The sequence below is a fragment of the Remersonia thermophila genome, chromosome 5 (assembly GCF_042764415.1).
Source record: "Remersonia thermophila strain ATCC 22073 chromosome 5, whole genome shotgun sequence".
NCBI lineage: Eukaryota > Fungi > Ascomycota > Sordariomycetes > Sordariales > Chaetomiaceae > Remersonia > Remersonia thermophila.
This window is the reverse complement of record NC_092221.1, coordinates 1,387,153-1,409,775: the sequence shown is the minus strand read 5'-3', so window position 1 is coordinate 1,409,775 and position 22,623 is coordinate 1,387,153. Positions and strand designations below refer to the sequence as shown.

Here is a 22,623-nt window from a genome sequence, read left to right as displayed (position 1 = left end):
AGGTAGGTACTAAGTATGCCTTCTACGTGTCAAGCGAGGCTCAGCTTTGTGGGACCGAGGCGCGTGCTGTGTTCGCCTTCAACCTCGGGTGACGTACGACAGAGATGACGTCACTCAGAATGCTGGTGGAGCTGTGGTGTGTACGCAGTATGTGCATTCAACATTCATGGCTCCTGATGATCGACAACCGCAAAAAACCAGACATCGACTCCCTAGAAACGTAATGCTTTTCTTATTTAGCTACCGAAGGTTCTTATATATGGTAGGCATTGATGTTGTAGATCTGACTGAATTGATCTGCTCGTCTGCTATCAATGCGGAAAGTTCCGGGTGCACCGACGTAGGCGCAAGCTAACCAAGGGATGGGTCAGAGCCGGACAGCGCCTGGACCTGCAGTGTGCAGCGGAGGTCGGAATGAAAGGCTCAAGGTTGGAAGATGGATGGTGCCACTTGCTGTCAGGTGACCGGGCCGTTGTCGGACGCCTGATACCGAATCCTTGGCGCTGGACGAAAGCCCGATGAACCTGACCCGCTCCGACCGCTCAGCCCCACCCAGCCCCAACCCTAGAATTTTGAGCCACAAGTTGAACCTCTGTCCAAACCCCTCCATTCACCGCCCGCGGACAGAGAATTTTGTCGGTACTCTCTTAAACCATCCCGCGAAAAAAAAAAGTCACACCAGAGAGGCGCAGGATATTTGACTTCTTTGCGTCCATACATCATCCTCGGTATATCTCGGCCAGTCCCGACAAACAACATCAACAATGGCTCCCATCGCTGTATGTACCACCGTCACTTGACCGCTTTGCTGTTGGCCCAGTCCCCTTGGAGACACTCTCCGAGCAGGATCATGGCGTGAAGCAGTAGGCTAAGTCAATTTTTCCTTCGGGAGCAACAGAAGAAGTCCGGCGCCAGGAAGGGCCCCAAGACGACGAAGAAGGTGAGTCTAGGAGCTCGATCCCCCTTTGGCCCAGCGCCTTGTGCTCACGGAGGTTCCCCTCGTCTAGTTCATCATCAACGCGTCGCAGCCCGCCAGCGACAAGATCTTCGACGTCTCGGCCTTCGAGAAGTTCCTGAACGAGAAGATCAAGGTCGATGGCCGTGTCGGCAACCTCGGCGAGACCATCAAGATCTCCCAGCAGGGCGAGGGCAAGATCGAGATCATTGCCCACAATGACCTCTCGGGCCGCTACCTCAAGTACCTGTAGGACCCCCTCGCCACCTATCACCTTGACCTGGGACGATGTCAGGAGCTGACGATGCCGCGCCACCAGGACCAAGAAGTTCCTCAAGAAGATGCAGCTCCGCGACTGGCTCCGCGTCGTCGCCACCTCCAAGGGTGTCTATGAGCTCAAGTTCTACAACGTGGTCAACGACGAGGCCGAGGAGGACGACGAGTAAACGACAAAAACCACGGGCCGGAAAGCTGGGGTTGGCGTTCATCGGGATCCATCATCTGGCGAGATACCACCAAAAAGGGATGGCTAGACAGGTTGTGCATAGCGGGAATGGGTCAATAAGAGTGACACAGGCACGCATTGCGGCCGTCGGGCCTCTGGCCGAACCACACGGACTTCCCTAACTCTCTCTTTCCCGGGTATATTGCTTGCTTTACACAATGTCCAACCGCCCCAAACACCCCAACGCCTATCTGCTCCGCCCGGCCTCTACGGCAAGGTTCGCATCGCCGCCTCGAAGGCCACCAGTGCCATAGCATTGGCGGGAAACGCCCTGAGAAAACACGGCACGAATCCTCTCCAATACCCCTTCCACCCTTGCTCCTGATACACCGCCCGCGCGGCATCTCTCCACCTCGGGAACCGCCTCTCCCCATCACCCAGCGCGCCGCCCAACGGATCTGTCATGACCCTCTGCTTAACCACATCACTGGGGTAGCTCATGATCCAGAACACCTGCGCACTAAGCCCGCCTGCCCAGAAATTGATTGCCGGCGCGCTCAGCGACGTCCGCTCCCGCATAAACCGCGAAAAGAGGTCGTAACTGCCCCACCAAAAGAAGAAGAAGCTCCGGAAGATGAGTGTCGCCTGAAGGCCCTTGTAAATGCCCCGCACGCCATGTGTGCGATAAATCTTGGCCAGGCAGTCAATCGGTCCGCTGTACAGCCGATCCGCTTTCCGCGCAGCATATTGTGTCTGCAAACGGGCCTTGATGTGCTCGACCGGCGCCGCGACGAAGCTGACCGTCGCGCCGGCGGCGATGCCGGCGAGGCCGTGGCCGTAGGTGGGGAGGTCGACAGCGGTGTTTGCGCTGTGTTCTCGGACAGGGGAGGAGGAGGGGAGGGCGGTTCGGCGAGGTGCAAAGACGTGGTCGTGCAGCAACCGGCGGTACACGTTGAGCGAGCCGAGCATGATGCTGTCCATGAACATCCAGCCGACCAGCGGCGGGGTGGCACCCTTGTAGAGGCCGCGGAGACCTTCGTTGCGGACGGTTTGGGCGAGACATTGGAGCGGGCCGGAGAAGCGCGTCGAGGCGGTGGTTTGGAGGCGGACCTTGACGGTGTCGAAGGGATGGCCGACTTGCGAGAGCGAACCGAGTTAGATTTGGCCGGCCGCCGTCTCGTGCTGGGTCTTCCCCGGCGGAGGAGAACTCACCCGTCTGCTTGGCAATGCCAGAAAAGACTCCCGCCACGAAGCCTCTGTAGCTGCTGCCAATGCTGGATGTCTGCGGCTGGGCCGGCGCGGCCGAAGCAGGGCCGGGTTCGGGAGCCGTCGCCCGGGACGTGTTCATATCCGCTGTCGCTGCCATTGGGGCTATTCCGGGTGCGCGGGCGAGGCGCGGCAGCTGGTAACTAGGCGGAGCGACAGAGAGTTGGTGTTCATTGTCGTCGGCCCAAAGAAAGGCCCGATTCTTTGAAAGATATGCAACGGGCCCCACTGAAGCGGTATCGGAGCCGATATGGAAAAAGCGGGGCCGCTCCGAGGTTCCGACGAAGGGGCCGGGCCGAGATGGTCCGGAGACAAAAGATGTTCAGAGTATAGTACACAGAACAGTGACCACCGACGCCAAGAAAAAAACCGCACAATTTCAAAATCGAGCGTGTTGACAACCTCACACCTAAGAAATGCGAGAAAGATGATAGATAAGGAGAAGAAAAGGAAGAATAAAAATAAAGCGAATTTTTTTTTTTTTGTAAAAACAAGGCCATAAAAAAGAAGACACAGCGAAGGATGCTGGGGCAGGTGTTTTGCCAAGCATACTAGTCAATGCATAGCCGTCAATGGCCATCAATCCAACAGCTTCTGCTTTTGCGTTTCAGCAACCGCCGACAGGAGAACGGCCTGCCGCCTTCGTGCGCAAGGCTTACATAGAAGCATGGGGAAAAAAGATATCGGAGTGCGGTTTGTGTGGATCGAACACACGACCTTCAGATTGAGTTCCCGAAGTTTTACTTCAGTCTGACGCTCTCCCAACTGAGCTAAACCCGCGTAATTGGAAGTTTATGTAGAAAGAGCATCCTTTTTAACCAAGCGATGGACCAGGGAAGCAGGGGGGATGCCGAAGAAGCGGGGAGGTGGAGTGGAGGACGGGAGAGAAGGGGGGAGGCGAGGGGGTTGACCAGGGTCTGGTTACGGGAAGATTGTCCTTGCGGAGCTGGGTTGAGGCTGTTGAGATAGATGATGGTGCAGCAGATAATTGGGCCGGAGTGGTGCATGTGTGGCTAGAATCTAGAATACCCCCGGACTTCAGCGCCATCGAGAGCGAAGAACGGACGTTCCCCAGATAGCATTGTGAACTCGCAAACTGGCCAGAGTAGGATCTCGATCGCTGCTGGCGGCAATGGTGTCATTGGGGAGCTAGGACCGGGAGGAAGGGTGGAGACGCGAGCTGTAATCCGGATGCGCAGTCGAGATAGCGGAGGGTGCCGGGACACGCTCCGGAATGTGACGGTGGTCCTTGACAAGAGGGCTTGTGACATAGAACGGCGTGGGAATGAAGGGCAGAAATAATCGAAAGAGCTCAAGAGTGCTCGTGCTAGAAAATAGTTGAGAACGCCCGTAACGACCAGAGGAGGCCGGCCATAGAACGGAGTGACTGTTAACTTTCAGAATACGCATGTCCACGTCACACCCAATTGATATAGGGAACCGAGGGGGTGTTTGGTACATGAGACGGTTCCAAGATCTTACAACTGCGACCCCTCGTTTGAGGGGATGGACAAGGGGGACGCTAGTTTCGGATGATTGTACGTAGAATCGATCTGGACACCCGGTCTTTCCCTCAAGGAGAGCTGTCCACCTCGCTGTTCACATGCTTGTCTGCTAGTTGAGGCAAGGTACGTACCAATATCGCAGGAAAGGCTGAAGTATGACCATGTTCCATGTTGTGTCTTCTGTTGCCCTTGAACCTGATGGAAGAACGGTGTCATTTACTTCTTTGCTTGGTCCCCCGTCTATTCTTGCCCACCGTGGTATCATCTTCCCAGTCAATATGAGTCTGCAGCATGGCGACTTGCTCGCCGTGGGTCCACTGAGCTCTCAGGTCGTCATCCGCCCAAGAATCCCTTGGAACAACTCATCACAAGGGGTCATGGCCACCGAGTCATGGTGTGAGTTGACTCTGTTTAACCCAATCTATACAAGAAAACCAAGTTCTGTCATTCTCACTCCAAAAGAAAACAGGAACACGTCACCACTCTCTTCCTCTTTTCCTATTTCGGGTATCCATCGAGGTTGTCAATGATGCAACTGTCGTATATATTTGCGGTGACTCAAGCACCACGAAGCCATTCCACGGATCCATTCGCTCGTGATTCATCGTTAACAAATTATCTTGAAGAATCCGTCACGAGTGACCCAATGTTGGAGAGTCATCCGACGGAAGCTTGGACCAATTTGGTAGGTATATAAACCCTCGGTCTCCCCCCATTCCGAGGGCCTTCTCGTTTTCTCACCAAGGATCAATCAAAGATCAACAACACCCCTACAGATCATAGGAGTACTACTGAGATCACATCTGACGGAACAAGCATTGACCACTACTCAGAATACACGCGACACACATATCTCAGTACTTGTGAAGCTGATACAACACGCCGGCCTTCCCCCGCAGCTACCACCCCTCTGCCCTGACCTCCCGGCCTTCACCTTGTGGCCCTCACCCCGCCGCCGTTACCTCTAGGCTTTTTCTCCCTCGCCCCCTTCCTCCCCCCAGCCCTCATCCCTCGCTCCTCACCCCTCACTCCTCAGCTTCCGCCCCCCATCCCACCACCAACATGTCCGTCGGCCTCATCTGCGCTCTGGTGGCTTGCGCCGCCGCCGTGTGGGCAAGCATGGCCCACCTGGATCTGATCGTCTCGGGGTTTGTTATTGGGGCTCTGCTGTGCGGAGTCTTAGTCGACAATGGGGTGGCCCGGGTCGTGGCGCTCCCGCCCGCTCCGGGGCGCAAAGTGGACTGGCTGCCCCTGCCCCTGAGGTTCATTCAAAACGGGTACAAGCTGGCTCGTCACGCGATACATCACGTGCTGAGGCTTTCGGAACAGTCCCGCTGTCTTGACCTGTGGACAGAGCTCGGCGTGATTGCCTTGAGAGAGACCCTGGACTCTACGTTGACTTGGTCCATGACTCAGGCTCAGCAGGAGGGACTTAGGGGTTGCTTGCTCCTGGATAACATGTGGACCAGTCCTTGCTCCATCCCCGTGCCAGCGGAATCAGCAATCCTGAAGATCCTAAAGCTCGCCATCATGCAGCTTCCCGCCTGCTCCTGGATGGCACCGTGTTGGGACGACTGGGAGATGCCGAAGCCTTCGCCGGTGGAATGCGAGTGGATAGGGTTCTGCAAGGGGCCGAAGCTCCAGCACGGGCTTTCGCCATCTCAGTCCTACGCCCAGATGATGGAAGAGGTCACGAGCGATACCGTAGTTCTCTACTTCCACGGCGGCGCCTACTACGGGGGAGGCGAGCCGGCAAGCCGTCGCATGGCTCGCGACTTGGCCCAACGGACCGGGGGGCGAGTGCTCACCATCGAATGCCGCCATGCCCCAGAGAACCCCTTCCCAGCAGCCCTTATGGACGCCTTTGGTGCGTATCTCTACCTTTTGCACCCGTGTGACGGCGCCCTGCATAGCCCCGTCGAACCCTGGAACGTTGTCCTGGCCGGCCATGGCGCGGGGGCCCATCTCGCCTTGGGCCTTATGAAAATTCTTCACCAGATGAACAGGGGCAAGAGCTTCCCGCCAAGAATTCAGTGGAACAAGCGTCGTTGCTACCTCTTCAAGCCTGCCGGACTGGCCATGATATCCCCTTGGGTAGATATCACCCGCTCGTCTCCCTCGTGGAACGACGAGGAAACGGGCAAGTGGGACTACTTCCCGTCGCTGGACCACCAGATCGCCCAGGGGGAGCAGCGTCCGCCTTGCCATCTGTGGCCCACCAACCCACCCCGCACCCACCCCCTCTGCGACGACCACTGGCTCTTCCACCCGCTCGTGACCCCCATCCTTGACTGCCAGTGGAAGGATTTCCCGCCCGTCTACATCTGCCACGGCCAGGAGCGCGTGGCGGACGAGATCCGCTTCTTCGCGTTGGAGCGGCTGAGGTGGTGCGGCGTGGACGTGACCCTCGAGGAGTATCAGGCCATGCCGAGTTGCTTCCCCATCCGCTTCCCCCACCTCAAGCAATCGCGGCGCTGCGTAGGCTCGATGGCAGCCTTCATCACGAAGGTCACGGCGGAGCGCCCGGATCCGGACCGCCTAAAATTCAAGATCCCTCACAGCTGCGCGGTCCTGATCCAGGCCCCGTCGGCGGACGTCGTCAAGAGGGATTTCACCGCTGAGGATCTGGGGACGCGCTCCAGGCGGGAGATGGAGGAGGATATGAGCGTGGCGGTGTTGAAGCGGGGCTTCCCGTTGAAGTACAGCCCGTTTCCACCGGACATTAGTATCTGGGGGATTGTGTTGGCGTAAGGAAACGGGAAGAAGGGGGAGGAAGAAGGGGAGGAGGAAGAAGGGGAGGAGGAGAACGGGGGGGGGGGGGGGGCGCGGGGGGGCGCATAAGCGGGGGATGATGTGTAACTAGATGTTAAAGGCGTTACAAGGTATTCTTACCAGGCCCTAGCGATGATAGACATGGATTTTCTGCAGCTCAGTAGGAAAGAAAATTTCCCTAACCAAGATGCTCTCCGTGCCACATGGTGACGTTGTCATGGATATATAGCGTTTGTTACCCCTGAGCTGTCTTTGGTGATGTTTATTCGTTGTGCCAAGCCTCAGGGGAACAGGGTGTGCCACGGCAACTCGGGGAAGGACCCACATTAAAATCTCACGTCACGGCCTTTTTGTCACTCTACGGCATCTTTATGCTCACCATCACGACAAAATGCCATAAAAATAACCAATGGGGAAAGAAAAATACTAAACAAAATTCAAACCATTTAGAAGTCATAAAACTAGAGAATGGAGCGCCACAAAGCCGCCCTGTCCGCCCTAACCTCCACCATCCGCGCCCTCCACCAGCGCGGCCTCCCCTACCGCATCAACCACGGCAGCACCAACTCGACTCGGCCACGGCCCTCCGCCTCGGTGCCGACCGTCGACATCTCCGGCCTCAATAATGTCCTGTCCGTCGACCCATCACGGCGCATCGCTCTGGTTGAGCCCAACGTGCCCATGGACCGGCTCGTCGAGGCGACCTTGCCGCACGGCCTCGTCCCGCCCGTTGTGATGGAGTTTCCCGGGATTACCGCGGGTGGTGGCTTTGCGGGGACGGCGGGGGAGAGCAGCAGCTTCAGGCACGGGTTTTTCGACGATACGGTCAGGAAGGTCGAGATGGTGATGGCGGATGGGGAGGTGGTGGAGGCTGCGAACCCGTCCGGTCCCGGCGCGGCGCAGGAGGCTACCCAGGGGGATTTGTTCCGCGGCGCGGCCGGGGCGGTGGGCACGTTGGGCGTGACGACGCTGCTCGAGGTGTCGTTGATGCCCGCGCGGCGGTTCGTGCGGACGCGGTATCAACGCACCCGCAGCGTGGCCGAGGCGGTGGATGCGATCCGCTCCGCGGTGCGCGACGACAAGAACGATTACGTCGATGGCATCCTCTTCTCCAAGGACCACGGCGTGGTCGTCACGGGCGAGCTGACCGACGACGGGCCCTCCCCGGAGGAGAAGCAGGAGGCCGGCGCGAAGGTGCAGACGTTCAGCGGCCCCTGGGACCCGTGGTTCTACCTGCACGCGCGGGACAAGACGGCTTCGGCGACGACCGCGGTCGACTACGTGCCCCTGGCCGAGTACCTCTTCCGCTACGACCGCGGCGGATTCTGGGTCGGGGCGGCCGCGTTTGAGTACTTCAGCTTTGTGCCCTTCAATCGCTTCACGCGATGGTTCCTCGACGACTTTCTGCACACGCGCATGATGTACCGCGCGCTGCACGGGTCCGGCGAGAGCGCGAGGTTTGTGGTGCAGGACGTGGCCATGCCGTTCGCCACGACGGAGCGTTTTGTCGACTACACCGCGTCATCGCTGGGCATCTGGCCGCTGTGGCTGTGTCCGCTGCGGAGGCGGGCGCCGCCTACTTTCCACCCGTTCACGACGGTCCCGGACGGCGTGGACAAGCAGATGCCCGAGGATGAAGACATGATGCTCAACGTTGGCGTCTGGGGTTGGGGCCCGTCCGACCCCGCCGAGTTCGTGGCCAAGAACCGCGAGCTGGAGGCCAAGGTGCGCGAGCTTGGGGGGATGAAGTGGCTGTACGCGCACACGTACTATCCCGAGGATGAATTCTGGGGCATGTACGGAGGGCGTGGCTGGTACGATGCGCTGCGCGAGAAATACAGGGCGACGACGCTGCCCAGCGTGTGGGACAAGGTGCACGTTGACCCCGAGGCGGCGGGAGCCAAGAAGCGGCACTGGCTCAAGAAGGTGCGTCCGCTGGGAGGGTTCTATGGCATCTACAAGAGCATCCAGAGCAAGGATTATCTGCTCCATCGGCATGCCCAGTGGAAGTGGAAGGGCGAGTGATTGGCGTAAGCATCCAATGTATTAGTATTTCAGGTACCTGGGTCTTGTTGTGCTACATCTCGTTCCTCTTGATTCCTAGGGGACCATGTCGTTCGGGGCTCCAGGAACCATGTCTTCAAGAGCGGCAATAGAGTCAAGGCTTCAAGGATTCAGGGGTCAAGGGAATGCAAAGAAGCAAGGAGCCGGGGGGCGTAGCTCAGAAGTAAAGACGATTCAATGGCTGAAAATTCGATGGCGATGGATTGACAACCCGAGTGCCTGAGAGGTGGATGACATGGGGCGCTACCTAGTTAAAAAAAGATTGGAAGAGGCGTGCTTTCCAAGTGACCTTGCCTATGCCCATGTCTTGCCGCTTTCCGCTCTTTTTCCAAACCTAGCCTACCTTGGTGCCTGCCTGATCAAAACATCCTGCGCTGCTGGAACTCGTTTCGTTTCCCTCGAACTCCGCGGTCAGGTTGTCTTCTTGCCACCTACCAGTTCGTGTCAGTGTCAGGGGCAACACACACCACGATGGAGATCGCAGCGGGGATCATCTCCCTGGTATGGGACGTGTTCGACAATACCATTGGGGTCTTCAAGTTCGTCACTGCGCTGGTGGACATGCCGCATGAGTACGAACAATACCGCCTTCAGCTTGTCATTGAATACAATCGTGTCCTCGCATGGGGCAAGGCGGTGGGCTTACTCGACGTGCCCGATGGCTCCCTAGCTGCCACCCTGGGTACTGACGGCGTCGAGCTGGCCGCTATCCTCGCCCGCATCCAGCGGCTCCTTTCCGACTTCCGAGACCTCCATTCCCGCCACGGCAACGAGCTTCAGCCCACTAGCCTTGCCCGGCCGCCCAAGGGCGCAGATCCTGGGAACGACGCCGACGCCGGCACCAAAGAGTCCGTGCCCACCGACGTCGACATTCTCAAAGGCATCTCGACCCTGGCCGTTTCGTACGAGGCCAACAAGGACCAGCGCAGACGGCTCCGTGGCCACCTCAAAGGCTTCTTCCGCCATGCCAAAGACATCGTCACCCACCCTGCCCGCGTGTGGTGGGTCGCCGTCGATAAGGAGGCCTTTGAAGATCTCCTCAAGGACCTCCATGCCTTGACGGAACGTCTCCACGAGCTCACTCGAAACTACCGGGCCCGGCAGCTTGATGACATTACGGCCAAGACGCACCGGGAGATGATTCTGGTGCGAAACGATGTTGGGGACCTGAAGGCGATGCTCGGCGCCGTCTCCCACCTGGTCTCAACCGCCGGCGGCCTTCCTAGCCCAGACTACCTCGGCTACAGGGCCCTGCAGGATCTCACGCGGCTCAAGAAGCTGAGCCTCGTCTCGGACAGCATCCTTTCCCAGATCCTCGGCGACCCTGCCCTGGGCATCGGCCACAGCCGAGACATTCTTCATCTCAAGGTCCGCCAGTACACCGAAGCCGACCTCCTCAACGCATTTGAATGGAACGAACCCGATGTAGAGAACCCGGAATCTCTTCCTCGGCCACGGGGCATCTTGCGCCAAGGCACCCCGGCGAACGACCCAAACGACCATGTCAAGATGGAGGACGCGATCCCCGTATGGATCGAATGGAAGGCTCTGGGCGACGCGCCTGCCGGCTCTGCGCGCGACCGCGAGGCGGTCCTGCGCACAGTGGCTCTGGCCGAGATGCTTGCCCAACCCAAGCCTGCCGCGCTGCGGGCCCCTGAGTGCGTTGGCGTCTTTGACGACCGCGCCGTCTCGGGCGCCGACCGGCTCGCCTGGATCTTCCGCATGCCGCCTCGCAGCAACGCCGGCACTCGCATCACCACCCTCCACGCCTTGCTTGGCGATCCCAAGTTCTGCCCCCCGCTCTCGCGTCGCGTGGCCATGGCTTCGGCCTTGTGCGATACCATGCTGCACCTCCACGCCATCAACTGGCTGCACAAGGGCGTGTTCAGCGAGAATGTCGTGTTCCACCTGAACGACAGCCGCCGGCATATGAGCTCACCCGGCGACCTCCCGTACGATCCCGAAAAGCCCGTGCTGTCTGGCTTTGAGTACTCCCGGCCGGACGGGACCAAGACGACAGCCCGCGACACGGACACGGCGTGGGATCTGTACCGCTGGCCAGGGATTCAGCGCCAGCGGCCGACGGAGAGGAATTCCAAAAAAACCTACGACTTGTACGGCCTGGGCCTGGTGCTGCTCGAGATTGCCCACTGGAAAAGGCTGCACCGACTGGTTGGCCTTCACGAAAGCGTGACGCTGGAGCAGTCCACAAAGGTTCGAGACTGGCTGTTGGGTATCCGGGCGGGCGCGCCCTTCGAGCGGCAAAGCCTCCCAAACCCGCTGGACGAGCTGCGGAACCTGGTTGGCGACCGATACTGGCGGGCGGTGAGCCGGTGCTTGTGGGCGCATGGCGAGAGGGGATTCGGCGTGGACGAGGGGGCCGACCAGTCCAACGATTCGGACGTCGGCCTCGCGCTGCACGAGGCCTTTACGCAGTTTGTTCTCGAGGGGCTGCACGCCATTGTGCTGTGACTAGTCGTCTCACCATGGAAAAAACCCAAGAGATTGAAAGATGCATTTTCAGGCATGCGCCCAGTTGAACGGTGTTGCTACGCCTCCGCCCCCGACGAATGGAGAAAGAGAAAGGAAATGGAATTCATTAGACCCGTTCCCCCCGTACCCAGTGAACCGCCTGTACAGTAGACCACAAGAAGGCCCCGAACGCTAAGCATATCCCAGTTGAACTTGTACAGTGATTACCCATCCTCAACATTAGCCACAAACATGGCCACATACACACATGGTCTCATCCCGCGCTCAAGCGCTCTCCGACGAGGCCTGGGCCCCGGTGCTGCTGCTGCCACTGCTGCCACTGCTGCCGGCGTTGGCGGCCGTCTCGGTCGTCGCCGTGCTGGTGCCATTCACGGCAGGGGTGCTCGAGGACGCGGCGGCGTTCTGGGAAGCCATCAGCTGCCAGGCGGGGATCGAGGCCTTGGAGGCCATGCCGCTGCCGAACGGAGAGGGACGAGAGGCGTTGGAGGCGAGGCTGGATTGCGTGCCCTGGCTCGTCTCGGCGGTCGTGCTCGCCGTGCTCTCGGCGGGCGCCGGCGTGGTGGGCTGGCTGGTCGGGGGGGCGGCGGCGGACGCGGCGGTGGCGGCGCCGGGGCGCAGGAAGTTGCTCACGCTGGTGGAGGTGGCGTTGGGGTTCATGCGCTGCGTGATGAGCGTCTTGAGGCTCTTGAGCTCGGCGTTGACCTCGCGGAGCCTGGCGTCCGTCATGTCCTTCTGGTTGGCAAGGCCGCGCGAGATGGAGGTCTTGAGGTTGTCGACGTCGTCCTGGACGCGCTGCGCCTTGTCGGCCTGCCGCCGGTTGGCCGACTCGAGGTCGCGGATGACGTTCTCGAGCTCGCGCAGCGCCTTGTCGAGCTTCTCGGTGCGCTCCTGCTCGGCAGCCTTGAGCGTATCCGTGTCCTTGGCCAGCTGCTCCACCAGGGCGAACGTCTTCTCGAACTGCTCGTCGATGGACTTCTTGTCCTGCTCGAGCCGCTCCGGCGTGGGAGGCGCAATCAGGGGGTAGATGTAACGCTGCCTAGCGGTCAGGTGCCTGCTCCAAACGACGCGGTTGGATCGGTGTTTTCGATGCTCACCTTGCCGAGGCTGTAGAGCCCGTACGACACGCCGCTGACCATGGTGGCCATGATGAACCAGTCGCGCCAGTCGCGCCTGGGGATCGGCGGGGGCGGCTGCGGCCAGCCGTAGGGCGGGTACTGAGGCGGATACTGTCCGTAGTACTGAGGCGGCTGTGAGGCGGCGGGGGCGGCCGGGGGCGGGAACCCTTGGGCCGCAGGAGGAGCAACACCGGCGCGGGCGAGGGCGGCGGTGATTTCCTCTTGCGTCAGGTTCTTGGCTTGAAGGAAGGCGATTTTTTTGTCGACGGGAGTCGAGGCGACGGTGGGATCTTGGAGGACTGGAATTGGAAAAGTGCGTCGTGTCAGCGAGGCTGTCTTCCAGTGCGACGGGAATCGCGACGGCGCTGGAAAGGGGATGGAGACTCACAATTGGCCGCCGAGGCGACCACATCCTCGCGGACGGTCATCGTGGGAATGATTTGGATGGGTGGTTCGGAGGGTTCAGTCTTCCAAGACCCAAGTCCACGGGTTGCGATGTCTAAAAAGCGAATGCGCCGAGTCGCATGCTCGATGCCGACGAGGAAGGGAGATAGATGGATTGAAATCAACGTGACGAGCCGAGGTTCACGTTCACGGCGGTTGCCGCTGCCGATCACCGATGTCCCTGTTGCAACATCACGTGACATCCCGTGCAGCGACCCACTCTGCCTTTCAGCTCGGTCCCGTCCCGTCTCGCGCATTGGATGCACCCATTGTACTGTGTACGCAGTATGCATTGTGGGTCGCTAGGCGTGCACTATTGTGTAAATGAACTGTCTTGACATCGAATGAAAGATGCTATAAGCAATCTACATACTACTATATACATACACTCACCAGTGTACCACCACCAGAGCTGTTCTTTCTCTCTCTCTGATTGTTTCTGTTCTCTCTCATTTTATCTTTTTCTTTGATAGGGTTTGTCATGTCTATTTGCCCTTTGTCTTTCTCCTGTTGGCAGCAAAATTTTGGAACCCGGGACCAACATGTGCTACACAGTAGACTTGGTAAGAAGATGGCTCGTTTGGGCAAGTGACACAGTCTGCTTATTGCATCTACGGTGTACTGCGTATGCACGGGACGCGGCTGCAGAATGCCAAGCCTTTTCCATCAGGGCCCCGCAGTTTGTTTACCTGGGCAACCGCCCAATTTGGGAACCTTTGGTGTCGTCACGCCAAACCTGCAACACAGCTTTTCCAGGCTTTTGACCCCCCCGGGACATTGGCGCGCGACACTGGCTGATTATCCACCTGCATCCACATAGCTTACGGAAACTTAGTCTGTACGTACCTAGATTAGGCGCCTTTCGACCTAGCATTGCGCACAATCACCACCACACGCCGCGCCTGAATTGCGCCCCCGGCGACTCATCATGTCGCAAGAAAACAACAATGTTTGGAGCGTCCGGAGACCCAGGGAGGTAGGACAAGCTGCCCCGCGCCGGCGGCTGCCCGCCACGAGACCGGCCATGTTGATGACCATGCTCTTCTTCGCAGACCCTGGGAGGATTCAACTACAACTCGGGCATCCCTCAACCCCCTTCGGCCATAAAGCGAACCAGCACCATCGGCGTGGGCATCGGCAGCGCCAGCCATGCCCGCACCGTGTCGGGTCCCCGCCAGTCCCTCGCCCCGTCGCGACCCAGCCAGCCCATGTTCCAGCGCTCCCAGCGCTCCTCGGTCGGCCCCAACCTCGCCGACATTGGCCTCTCGTCCGTCACTCGACCCTCCATCGCCGGCCAGGGCTCCGCGATCCGCCCCTCCTACCACGCCCCCGCCCCCTCTGCCGACACCAACCGCCGCAGCAGCGTCTACCATGCCCGCCCGTCCGCCGTCGCCGGGCCCATCGGCGGCCACCAGAGCTTCTTTCAGCAGGCGCCCCAGGCGGCGGGCGTGCCGCGCGACCCACGCCCGCTCAAGGACCGCTCGTACCAGAACCGGCTGGGCCAGGAGCTCATTGAGTACCTGGCCAAGCACAACTTCGAGATGGAGATGAACCACAAGCTGTCGGACAACTTCATCAAGTCGCCGACGCAGAAGGACTTCAACTACATGTTCCAGTGGCTGTACCATCGCATCGACCCGAGCTACCGCTTCCAAAAGAACATCGACCAAGAGGTGCCTCCCTTGCTCAAGCAGATGCGCTACCCCTTCGAGCGCAGCATCACCAAGAGCCAGATCGCGGCCGTTGGCGGCCAGAACTGGAGCACGTTCCTGGGCCTGCTGCACTGGATGATGCAGCTGGCGCAGATGCTCGAGCTCTACGCCTCGCGCCAGTACGACGACGCGTGCCTCGAGGCGGGCGTCGACGTGTCCGGAGACAACATCATCTACGACTTCCTCAGCAACGCCTACCAGGACTGGCTCAGCATGGACGAGGACGCCGGCGAGGACGAGGTCAAGGAGAAGCTGGCCCCGCACGTGCAGGCCATGGCGCGCGCGTTTGAGCACTCCAACGCCCGGTACCTGCAGGAGCTCGAGATGCTCGAGGCCGAAAACGCGCGTCTGCTCAAGGAGATGGAGGAGCTCGAAAAGTCCACCCCGGACCCCGCCGTGCTCGACAACCACTTCAAGATCATGGAGGAGGACAAGGCCAAGTTTGAGGAGTACAACACGCTCGCTCAGCAGGCCGCCGAGAAAAACGAGGGCCGCATCCGCGTGCTCGAGGAGGAGCTGGAAAAGGTGCACGAAGAGGTGAAGCAGGCCGAGGAGGAACACCGCAGGCTCAAGAAGGCCGTGGACGACCAGGGCATCGGCATGCAGGATATCGACCGCATGACCGCCGAGCGCGAACGGCTGGCCAAGAGCATCGAGGCGGCCCAGCAGCGGCTCGAAGACGTCAAGCGCAAGGCGGCGGAGCGCGAGATGGAGGCCAGCCAACGCCTCGACGAGCTCGAGCGCATGGTCGACCGCTACAACACGGTCGCCTACCAGATCGGCCTGATCCCCTCCACGGCCGTCAACGCCAAGGGCCGCGACTACGAGCTCCACGTCACCGTCAACGACGGGCCCAACTTTGGATCGTCGCTGTCCGGGTCCCAGCCGCCAGGGGCCGGCGAGAGCGACCGGCTCCTGGCCGACGCCACGACAGGCTACCAGCCCGCGCACGTGCTCAACCTGGACCTCCGGGGGTCCGTTAAGAACGGGTTCCTGGCGCTGCGCAAGGAGGTGTCGGAGCGGCGCAAGGCGACGCTGGACGCCATGATGGAGGACCACGACCTGCTCGACCGGGCCAAGGAGGCCATCGAGGACAAGCGCAACGAGGTGGAGGCGCTCGAGCACCGCGTGCGCGCCGCCGAGGAGGAGTACGAGCGCACCAAGGAGGTGACGACGGCGCAGAAGCTCGCGAGCGACGCGCAGATTGAGAAGATGGAGAAGGAGCTGGCCAAGATGAGGGCGCAGCTGAGCGAGAGCGTGCAGCTGATGGAGCAAAGGGAGATGAACACCAACATTGAGTACGTTCCCCCCCCCCTTTTCTTTTTGTGGAGAGGTGGTTTCTGTGCATTTTCACGGAGGACGCATCAGAGCTAACCGATTCTTCCCCCTACCAGGTACGAACAGCTCACGCTGCGGGCCAACGCGCTGCGCGAGGAGCTGCACACCGAGACGATGCGCATGCTCAACGACGTCATCAAGTTCAAGATGCACATCCAAAAGAGCCTCGAAGAGTATGAGAGCTTTGTCGCCGACGAGCTTGAGAAGGAGCTCGAAAGCGAGGAGATGCGCGATGATCCCCAAGGTTCCGACTCGTGATCTTTCTTCTCTCCCTTTTATGTCTCTATTGTTTTTTTTTTTTCTTTTCTCACGAATTCCCCAATGGGTGACGTCATGTCATGATTTGGCTTGTACGGTTTGCACGGGGTAGCAGCAGCAGCAGCGTGTTCGATGTTATTGTGCAGGTTTAAGGCGGGATTCGGGGCCATGGACGGAATGGATGCGAGTGGCGTTGTTGGGTATACCCAAGTTGGAAGGAAGGACATCGTACATGCGCATGAGTTGAGAATATTGACGCGTCTGGGACCCTTTTTGTTTTTCTTCACCACATTCTTTGGCCAGTGTATGTGATGTGTACGGGTTGGGAAATGCCCAGGACAAAAATGGTGTCAGATGTCGGTATGGATTGTGGGACAACAACGGTCTCGTTGTGGGGTCTCATTGCGGGGACGTGCCTGGGAATCCTTTCTTTCCAGGCAGATCGGAACGGGTCCATCATGCAAAGGGAAGAGTCCCTGAGGCCGTTGAGACGAACCATCACCACCTAGCGTGAATGACGGCAGGCCTCATCCCCTCCCCTTATCCAGCTACTACCACACCACCCATATCCCCCTCCCTTTTCATTACCACTCAGGATCCTCCAGCCTCCTAAACAGCGCCACATGCTTCTGTCCCTTGTTCCTCTCCACCTTCTTGCCCTCCTCCGTCTCCGTCCTCATGATGGCCACGCACGGGTCCGCCTCCTGCTCCGGTTCCGGCACCCGCTCGAAGGACGGGTGCGCCTCAAAGTGCCGGACCATCCACTCGTGCAGGTCCGGCACGTCGGTGATGGTGTAGACGATGCCGCCGGGCCGCAGCACGTAGGCGTACTCCGAGTTGAGCGTCGCCGACACGATGCGCTGCTTGTGCTTGCGCGCCTTGAAGTGCGGGTCCGGGAAGCAGATGAAGATCTTGGACAGCTGGCCCTTGCGGAAAAAGTTGGGCAGGAACTTCATGGCGTTGGCGCGGAGGACACCCACGTTGCGGTACATGCCCGGGGCGGGAGGCGGGGGGGAGCTCCCCGCGGCCTCGGCCTCGGCCTCGGCCGCTTCGGCGGCGCGTCGTGCCTGCGCGCGCAGCGCCTGGATGCGGTCCTCGACGAACTGGGTGACCGACACGCGGATCTCGAGGCCGAGCATCAGCGTGTCGGGCAGGGTCGGCGCCAGCGCCACGAGGAGGCCGCCGAAGCCGCAGCCTATGTCGGCGATTTCAACCTCCTTCGACAGCCGCTTTGGTTGGAGAGGCGCCAGCTCGGCGCCTGAGGAAGCCGGGGCGGCCGCGGACGAATCTGGTTGTTGCCTCCGTGGTTGTTGCGGCTCCTCGTCGGCAACGACGTAGTCTGGGAAGAGGGATGACCAGTCCATCTGGTCGGGGTGTGGCGGGCTGGGCGGGGGGCCGTCGTGGTCAGCTTACGGACCGGTGTGAGAATATTCGTCCCTGCCGGCTCACATCCAACGTACTAGATCAATTGGTGGTCTGAAAAGGGGTTGGCATGAGCCCTCTGCCGGTAAAACTTCTTCCTGGGCAGCTCCGAGACGCCATCTTGGCGAATCGCACGGCGGTAGTCTTCGCGCTTCTGGCGACGGTCTTTTCTGATCTTGTCGCCGCCCATTGTGAGTCCGATGGGTCCCGAGGCTCTCGATTTTATGTGGCAGCAGAGATTCTCTGGCGGTTATCTGGTCGTGGGTTCGGTGTTGAAGCTTTGTCTGAGTGATTGGAGCCCGTCAACAACAAGTTGGTTGTGAGCGAGAGACATGCATGACACGAAGTTGAAGTTTCCCGTTTTGAGGACCCACCCGAATTTTAGCGGCAGGGTGGGGCCGGTGGGGCCCGGTCGGTGGGGACAGGCAGGGGTCTGGGACTGCCCCGCGATCGGCGCCGATGGCGACATTTTGGCCTGGAGGAGCCCCGAAAGGGTACCCCGCGGCTTGTCCGGCTTTGACACCTCAGCTCCGGTGCTCCCACCTGTGACGATCCCCAATTCCATTCCATTCGCCTCCCTCGACTGCGAATCCAAGACGCACAATGGCTGCAGCTTCCGCCAGGCAGGTTAACATCGCCATCATTGGTATTTCCCCCCTCCCCCCTCCCCTCTCCTTGCTTACAGATGATAGCGCCTTGTTGTCCCATGTGACATCCCGCTAACCACCGTGCCTCTTCTGTCCCCTAGGCGTCGGCGGTGTGGGCAAGTGCTTCCTCTCTCAGCTTGAGCAGCTCGCAGCGCGCCGGCCTGACCCCAAGCTGGTGCTCACTTACATCAGCACCAGCAAGAAGGCGCTGTACAGCTCCGACCATGTCGCCATCCCGATCGCCGGCGTCACGTCCGCGCTCGCCGCCTCGGAGCAACAGCCCCTGCCCCTCCCCAAGCTCGTTGACTTCCTCGGCACCTCGGGCTCCAAGACGGTGCTCGTCGACAACACGAGCTCGCAGGACGTGGCCGACGCGTACCCGCTCTTCCTCGACCGCGGCATCAGCGTCGTGACGCCCAACAAGAAGGCCTTTTCCGGCTCGTACAAGCTGTGGCAGGACATTTTCGCCGCGGCCGCCCGCTCCGGCGCCAAGGTGTACCACGAGTCCTCGGTCGGCGCCGGCCTGCCCGTCATTTCCACGCTCAAGGACCTCGTCGAGACGGGCGACGAGGTGACCAAGATCGAGGGCGTCTTCAGCGGCACGCTGTCGTTCCTCTTCAACTCGTTCGCGCCCGTCTCGGGCGGCGCTGGCGGCAACCAGTGGTCGGCCGAGGTGCGGCGGGCCAAGGAGCTGGGCTACACGGAGCCGGACCCGCGCGACGACCTCAACGGGCTCGACGTGGCGCGCAAGCTGACCATCCTGGCGCGCCTGGCGGGCCTGCCGGTCGAGTCGCCCACGTCGTTCCCCGTGCAGAGCCTGATCCCCAAGGAGCTCGAGTCGGTGGGCAGCGGCGAGGAGTTCCTCGACAAGCTCCCGGCCTTTGACGGGCAAATGGAGGACATCAAGGCCGAGGCCGAGAAGGAGGGCAAGGTGGTGCGGTTTGTGGGGAGCATCGACGTGGCCACCCAGCAGGTCAAGGTTGGGCTCGAGAAGTTTGACAAGTCGCATCCCATCGCGGCGCTCAAGGGCAGCGACAACATCATCAGCTTCTACACTAAGCGGTATGGAAGCAACCCGCTAATCGTACAGGGCGCCGGCGCCGGCGGCGAGGTGACGGCCATGGGCGTGACCAGCGACCTCCTCAAGGTGCTGTCTCAGATTGCCTAAGACGATCGGAGCCAAGTCGAGCCGGGCTGACCGCTCTGCCCTGCCTCATCCGTAGTCTATCATCGGTGGTAGCCAACATGCCGGATTAGAATGTGCCGTCCCGTGCCGGCTGTGTTTTCTCCGTGGTGTGTGCCCTGCTGCCTCCACTGCATGTCCTGACCATCCGGACCCGTCTGTGACGTGACATGGCGGTCACCTTCTGGCGTCCAAGCCCTCCCAGGGCGTTCGCCGTTTCCAGCATCCGTCAAATCTTGGTTCGTCGAGTAACACCTTCTAGGTGGTATCGCTGAGCTGTGCTGGCGGTTGGACGTGGGGCGCGGCGGCCACTCGCGCGTGCCTCCGGCGCAGCTGGGCGGCGGTGATGCGCCACAACCAGAGGCTGACGTCGTAGATGAACATGAGAACCACAGGGACGATGGGAATGACGGCGAGGCTGATCTGATGAGCCGGCGTGTTAGTATGCAACGCCGAGACCTGGCGGCAGGGCGTCTTGGCGGCCAACTCACAAAGAAGCTCGAGATGAAGCGGATGATGTAGTGCGACTCGCCCGGCAGGATGCCAAGGTTCACGAGCCAGCTGTACCAGGTGGTGGCGGACGAGCTGTCGACGTCGGCCATGGCTAGGTGGTTCGGGAAGTTCGACAACGCCGATGCCGGGCGTGCAAGAGCTCGACTTCTTCTGCTCGGTTGGGGGGGGGGGGGGGTGATGGTGAGACGGACGGGTGGGAGGGAACGAGGTTGTCGTCAGGAAGGCCGCTCAACTGGCTTCGGATACGGAATGACGGTGCATGATCTCCAAGCAAGGGCGAGAGAGGTAACCTGCCATCATTCAAGAGGGATGATAGCCGCGTTATCGTTGCCTGTTTCCAAGATGAGGTGCTTTTGGTGCAAGAAGCCGGTGCTGACTTGGGCCAGGTCCAAGTTCCTGGGATCGGGAGGCCAGAGGACGGGAACCCGGAAAGAGCGTCGTGGCCAGCGGTGTCAGCAGCGCGAACCCTGCCGGTAACGGTCTGGGCTTCCTGAGGTAGCTACCGGAACTTAAGCTCGGGTCGGTCCCTGAGCAGCTAGCGATGGTGGGCCCCTAACGCCAAGCCTGGGCAGCAGGCCAAGGGCCCCTCTGGACCACTCTGGACCGCTGTCGGCTGAGGTGGGCAGGGACAGTCGGACCTGCGGTGGAGCTACGGACCTACTTCGCGCAGCAGGTGCCCCTCCACCACAGCAGACCTGGCCAAAGAGGTTCCCGAAATTCCATTCCACATCCTGCCACTGACGAAACCGTCGACACACAACCTCAAGCTACCGACCTTACCGTTACGCCATCATCACGCACGCGAACGACACAGGGTATCAGTCAACCTCTCCGTCCAACCTGAAAGACAGCCGATAGCACGTTACCCTCCCATTCCCGCGGTCAACATCATATCGGCCAGACACATCAATCATGCCGCAGGATCCCCATCTCTACGGGCAACCCCGACCCAAGAGGCAGAAGAAGGAGATCGCCATCTCGGGCTCCCTAGCCTTCGCCTCAGAGCTCAGCTCTCTCCTCGCCGAGTCTACCAGCGCTCCGCCAGCCGCGCCGGCATCATCGTCATCATCCACAGCCGTCAGCACAGGTCGGACTCGTCCGTCCAAGCTCAAGACCGACGACCTTTCCAACACCAAGATCCGGCGAAGCAAGGACCCATCCTCCACCTCTGCGGCCCGAAGCCAGCAGCTAGAACAGCCCGGCAAGCTTTCGCTCAAATCACCGCTCGGCACCGAGGAAAGCAAGGCCGAGCGCGACTTCATCCGCCGCAAGATGGAGTCCAAAGCCCGCCTCTACGCCGCCATGCAGCGCGGCGACTACATCGGCCGCGAGTTTGGCCTCGTCGATTTTGACCGCAAGTGGGCCGAGTCACAGGCGCAAAAGAAGCAGAAAGCAACCTCCGATGGCGCCCCTGCCTGCGATTCCGACCCCGACTCCGACTCCGACTCCGACCCGGACGCCGAAACCGACGCACCGCTCGACACCGCCCTGCACGAGTACACCGACGAGTTCGGCCGCGTCCGCCTTCTCACGCGAGCGCAGATCGCCCGCCTCGAGCGCCGCGCCGCCTCGGCGGCTGAGCTCGCACGCATGTCGGCCCGCCCGAAGGCGCCCGAGGAGCTCATCCGCGGCGACGCGGTGCAGGTCGAAGCCTTTTCGGCGCGCGACGGGGAGGACGCCATGGAGGCCCTCGCGCGCAAACGCGACAGGTCCCCGACGCCGCCGGATCCGGAACATTACCGCGCCGACAGGGAGATCCGGACAAAGGGCGTGGGGTTCTACAAGTTTAGCGTCGAGGAGGAGAAGAGGATGGAGGAGATGCGGGCGCTGGAGGAGGAGAGGAGGAGGACAGAGGAGGTGCGGAAGGAAAGGGAGGAGGCAGCCAAGAGGAGGAAAGAAGAGATAGAAAAGAGGAAAAAGGAGATTTTGGAGAAGAGGGCGAAGAAGATGGCGGATAGCTTTTTGGAGGGGTTGGGAAAGGATTTGGTAGGCGGTGGTGGAGACGAGGGAGGAGCTGGGTGAGAATAACGATGACGACTCGACTTATCAGTCTCATTCAACAAAGGCCGGTCAGTCGTGCCTGGTCGTCCGGCAGGGGGAAAGTTGGATGATGCGATGCTGATCTTGAACGTATCTATAGCATAGCCCTCGGCAATGGATAGGGGGGCGAGGCCATGCTCCCTCGAGATCCAACCCTCTTTCCAGCCAAATAAAAAAAAAAAAGAAGAAGGAAATCTTGAATGCTTTGATCTCATTCATTCCGCCGACTGCCAACTACCCTACTCGGCCCTTCTTAGGTTCGCTACCTTGAAGCATCCATGCCCTATCCCTCAGGTACCCCATAATATCCAAAACGACAGACAGATGGTATACGCGCAACAGGTTTGCCCACTTCCTCCTCCGAGATGAACAATCCAAGTTGACGTGGAAAACAAGGAAGAAAAAAACACAACGCCGCATCCGGTTGCTGCCCGAGAACGAATGGAACGCA

The 22,623-nt window shown here is 60.3% G+C and overlaps 11 protein-coding genes and 1 non-coding gene across 12 annotated transcripts; 7 read left to right on the top strand and 5 right to left on the bottom strand.

Annotated features, from left to right (window-relative positions):
• Positions 1 to 764: 764 nt before the first annotated feature.
• VTJ83DRAFT_5601 (60S ribosomal protein eL22) lies at positions 765 to 1,401 on the top strand (the record flags this gene model as incomplete). Its single annotated transcript, XM_071012220.1, has 4 exons — positions 765 to 779; positions 899 to 940; positions 1,008 to 1,204; positions 1,275 to 1,401. The coding sequence occupies 4 exons, from the start codon at positions 765 to 767 to the stop codon at positions 1,399 to 1,401; spliced, it is 381 nt and encodes a 126-aa protein (XP_070864976.1).
• Positions 1,402 to 1,667: 266 nt separating this feature from the next.
• On the bottom strand, positions 1,668 to 2,766 carry VTJ83DRAFT_5600 (uncharacterized protein; the record flags this gene model as incomplete). Its single annotated transcript, XM_071012219.1, has 2 exons — positions 1,668 to 2,536; positions 2,613 to 2,766. 2 exons carry the CDS (start codon positions 2,764 to 2,766, stop codon positions 1,668 to 1,670), a joined length of 1,023 nt encoding a protein of 340 aa, XP_070864975.1.
• A 589-nt stretch (positions 2,767 to 3,355) lies between these two features.
• Positions 3,356 to 3,446, bottom strand: VTJ83DRAFT_t118. Its single transcript has one exon. It is a non-coding gene; the product is annotated as a tRNA-Phe (tRNA).
• A 1,787-nt stretch (positions 3,447 to 5,233) lies between these two features.
• VTJ83DRAFT_5599 (uncharacterized protein) lies at positions 5,234 to 6,922 on the top strand (the record flags this gene model as incomplete). The annotated part of the gene is made up of 1 exon (XM_071012216.1): positions 5,234 to 6,922. One exon carries the CDS (start codon positions 5,234 to 5,236, stop codon positions 6,920 to 6,922), a length of 1,689 nt encoding a protein of 562 aa, XP_070864974.1.
• A 489-nt stretch (positions 6,923 to 7,411) lies between these two features.
• Positions 7,412 to 8,968, top strand: VTJ83DRAFT_5598 (uncharacterized protein; the record flags this gene model as incomplete). The annotated part of the gene is made up of 1 exon (XM_071012215.1): positions 7,412 to 8,968. One exon carries the CDS (start codon positions 7,412 to 7,414, stop codon positions 8,966 to 8,968), a length of 1,557 nt encoding a protein of 518 aa, XP_070864973.1.
• A 510-nt stretch (positions 8,969 to 9,478) lies between these two features.
• On the top strand, positions 9,479 to 11,479 carry VTJ83DRAFT_5597 (uncharacterized protein; the record flags this gene model as incomplete). The annotated part of the gene is made up of 1 exon (XM_071012214.1): positions 9,479 to 11,479. The coding sequence occupies one exon, from the start codon at positions 9,479 to 9,481 to the stop codon at positions 11,477 to 11,479; it is 2,001 nt and encodes a 666-aa protein (XP_070864972.1).
• A 285-nt stretch (positions 11,480 to 11,764) lies between these two features.
• VTJ83DRAFT_5596 (uncharacterized protein) lies at positions 11,765 to 13,043 on the bottom strand (the record flags this gene model as incomplete). Its single annotated transcript, XM_071012213.1, has 3 exons — positions 11,765 to 12,532; positions 12,595 to 12,914; positions 13,004 to 13,043. The coding sequence occupies 3 exons, from the start codon at positions 13,041 to 13,043 to the stop codon at positions 11,765 to 11,767; spliced, it is 1,128 nt and encodes a 375-aa protein (XP_070864971.1).
• A 944-nt stretch (positions 13,044 to 13,987) lies between these two features.
• On the top strand, positions 13,988 to 16,367 carry VTJ83DRAFT_5595 (uncharacterized protein; the record flags this gene model as incomplete). Its single annotated transcript, XM_071012212.1, has 3 exons — positions 13,988 to 14,035; positions 14,112 to 16,069; positions 16,166 to 16,367. The coding sequence occupies 3 exons, from the start codon at positions 13,988 to 13,990 to the stop codon at positions 16,365 to 16,367; spliced, it is 2,208 nt and encodes a 735-aa protein (XP_070864970.1).
• A 584-nt stretch (positions 16,368 to 16,951) lies between these two features.
• On the bottom strand, positions 16,952 to 17,979 carry VTJ83DRAFT_5594 (uncharacterized protein; the record flags this gene model as incomplete). Its single annotated transcript, XM_071012211.1, has 2 exons — positions 16,952 to 17,750; positions 17,828 to 17,979. 2 exons carry the CDS (start codon positions 17,977 to 17,979, stop codon positions 16,952 to 16,954), a joined length of 951 nt encoding a protein of 316 aa, XP_070864969.1.
• Positions 17,980 to 18,392: 413 nt separating this feature from the next.
• On the top strand, positions 18,393 to 19,604 carry VTJ83DRAFT_5593 (uncharacterized protein; the record flags this gene model as incomplete). The annotated part of the gene is made up of 2 exons (XM_071012210.1): positions 18,393 to 18,435; positions 18,538 to 19,604. 2 exons carry the CDS (start codon positions 18,393 to 18,395, stop codon positions 19,602 to 19,604), a joined length of 1,110 nt encoding a protein of 369 aa, XP_070864968.1.
• A 273-nt stretch (positions 19,605 to 19,877) lies between these two features.
• Positions 19,878 to 20,221, bottom strand: VTJ83DRAFT_5592 (uncharacterized protein; the record flags this gene model as incomplete). The annotated part of the gene is made up of 2 exons (XM_071012209.1): positions 19,878 to 20,042; positions 20,111 to 20,221. 2 exons carry the CDS (start codon positions 20,219 to 20,221, stop codon positions 19,878 to 19,880), a joined length of 276 nt encoding a protein of 91 aa, XP_070864967.1.
• Positions 20,222 to 21,044: 823 nt separating this feature from the next.
• Positions 21,045 to 22,154, top strand: VTJ83DRAFT_5591 (uncharacterized protein; the record flags this gene model as incomplete). Its single annotated transcript, XM_071012208.1, has 1 exon — positions 21,045 to 22,154. One exon carries the CDS (start codon positions 21,045 to 21,047, stop codon positions 22,152 to 22,154), a length of 1,110 nt encoding a protein of 369 aa, XP_070864966.1.
• Between the last annotated feature and the right edge of the window lie 469 nt (positions 22,155 to 22,623).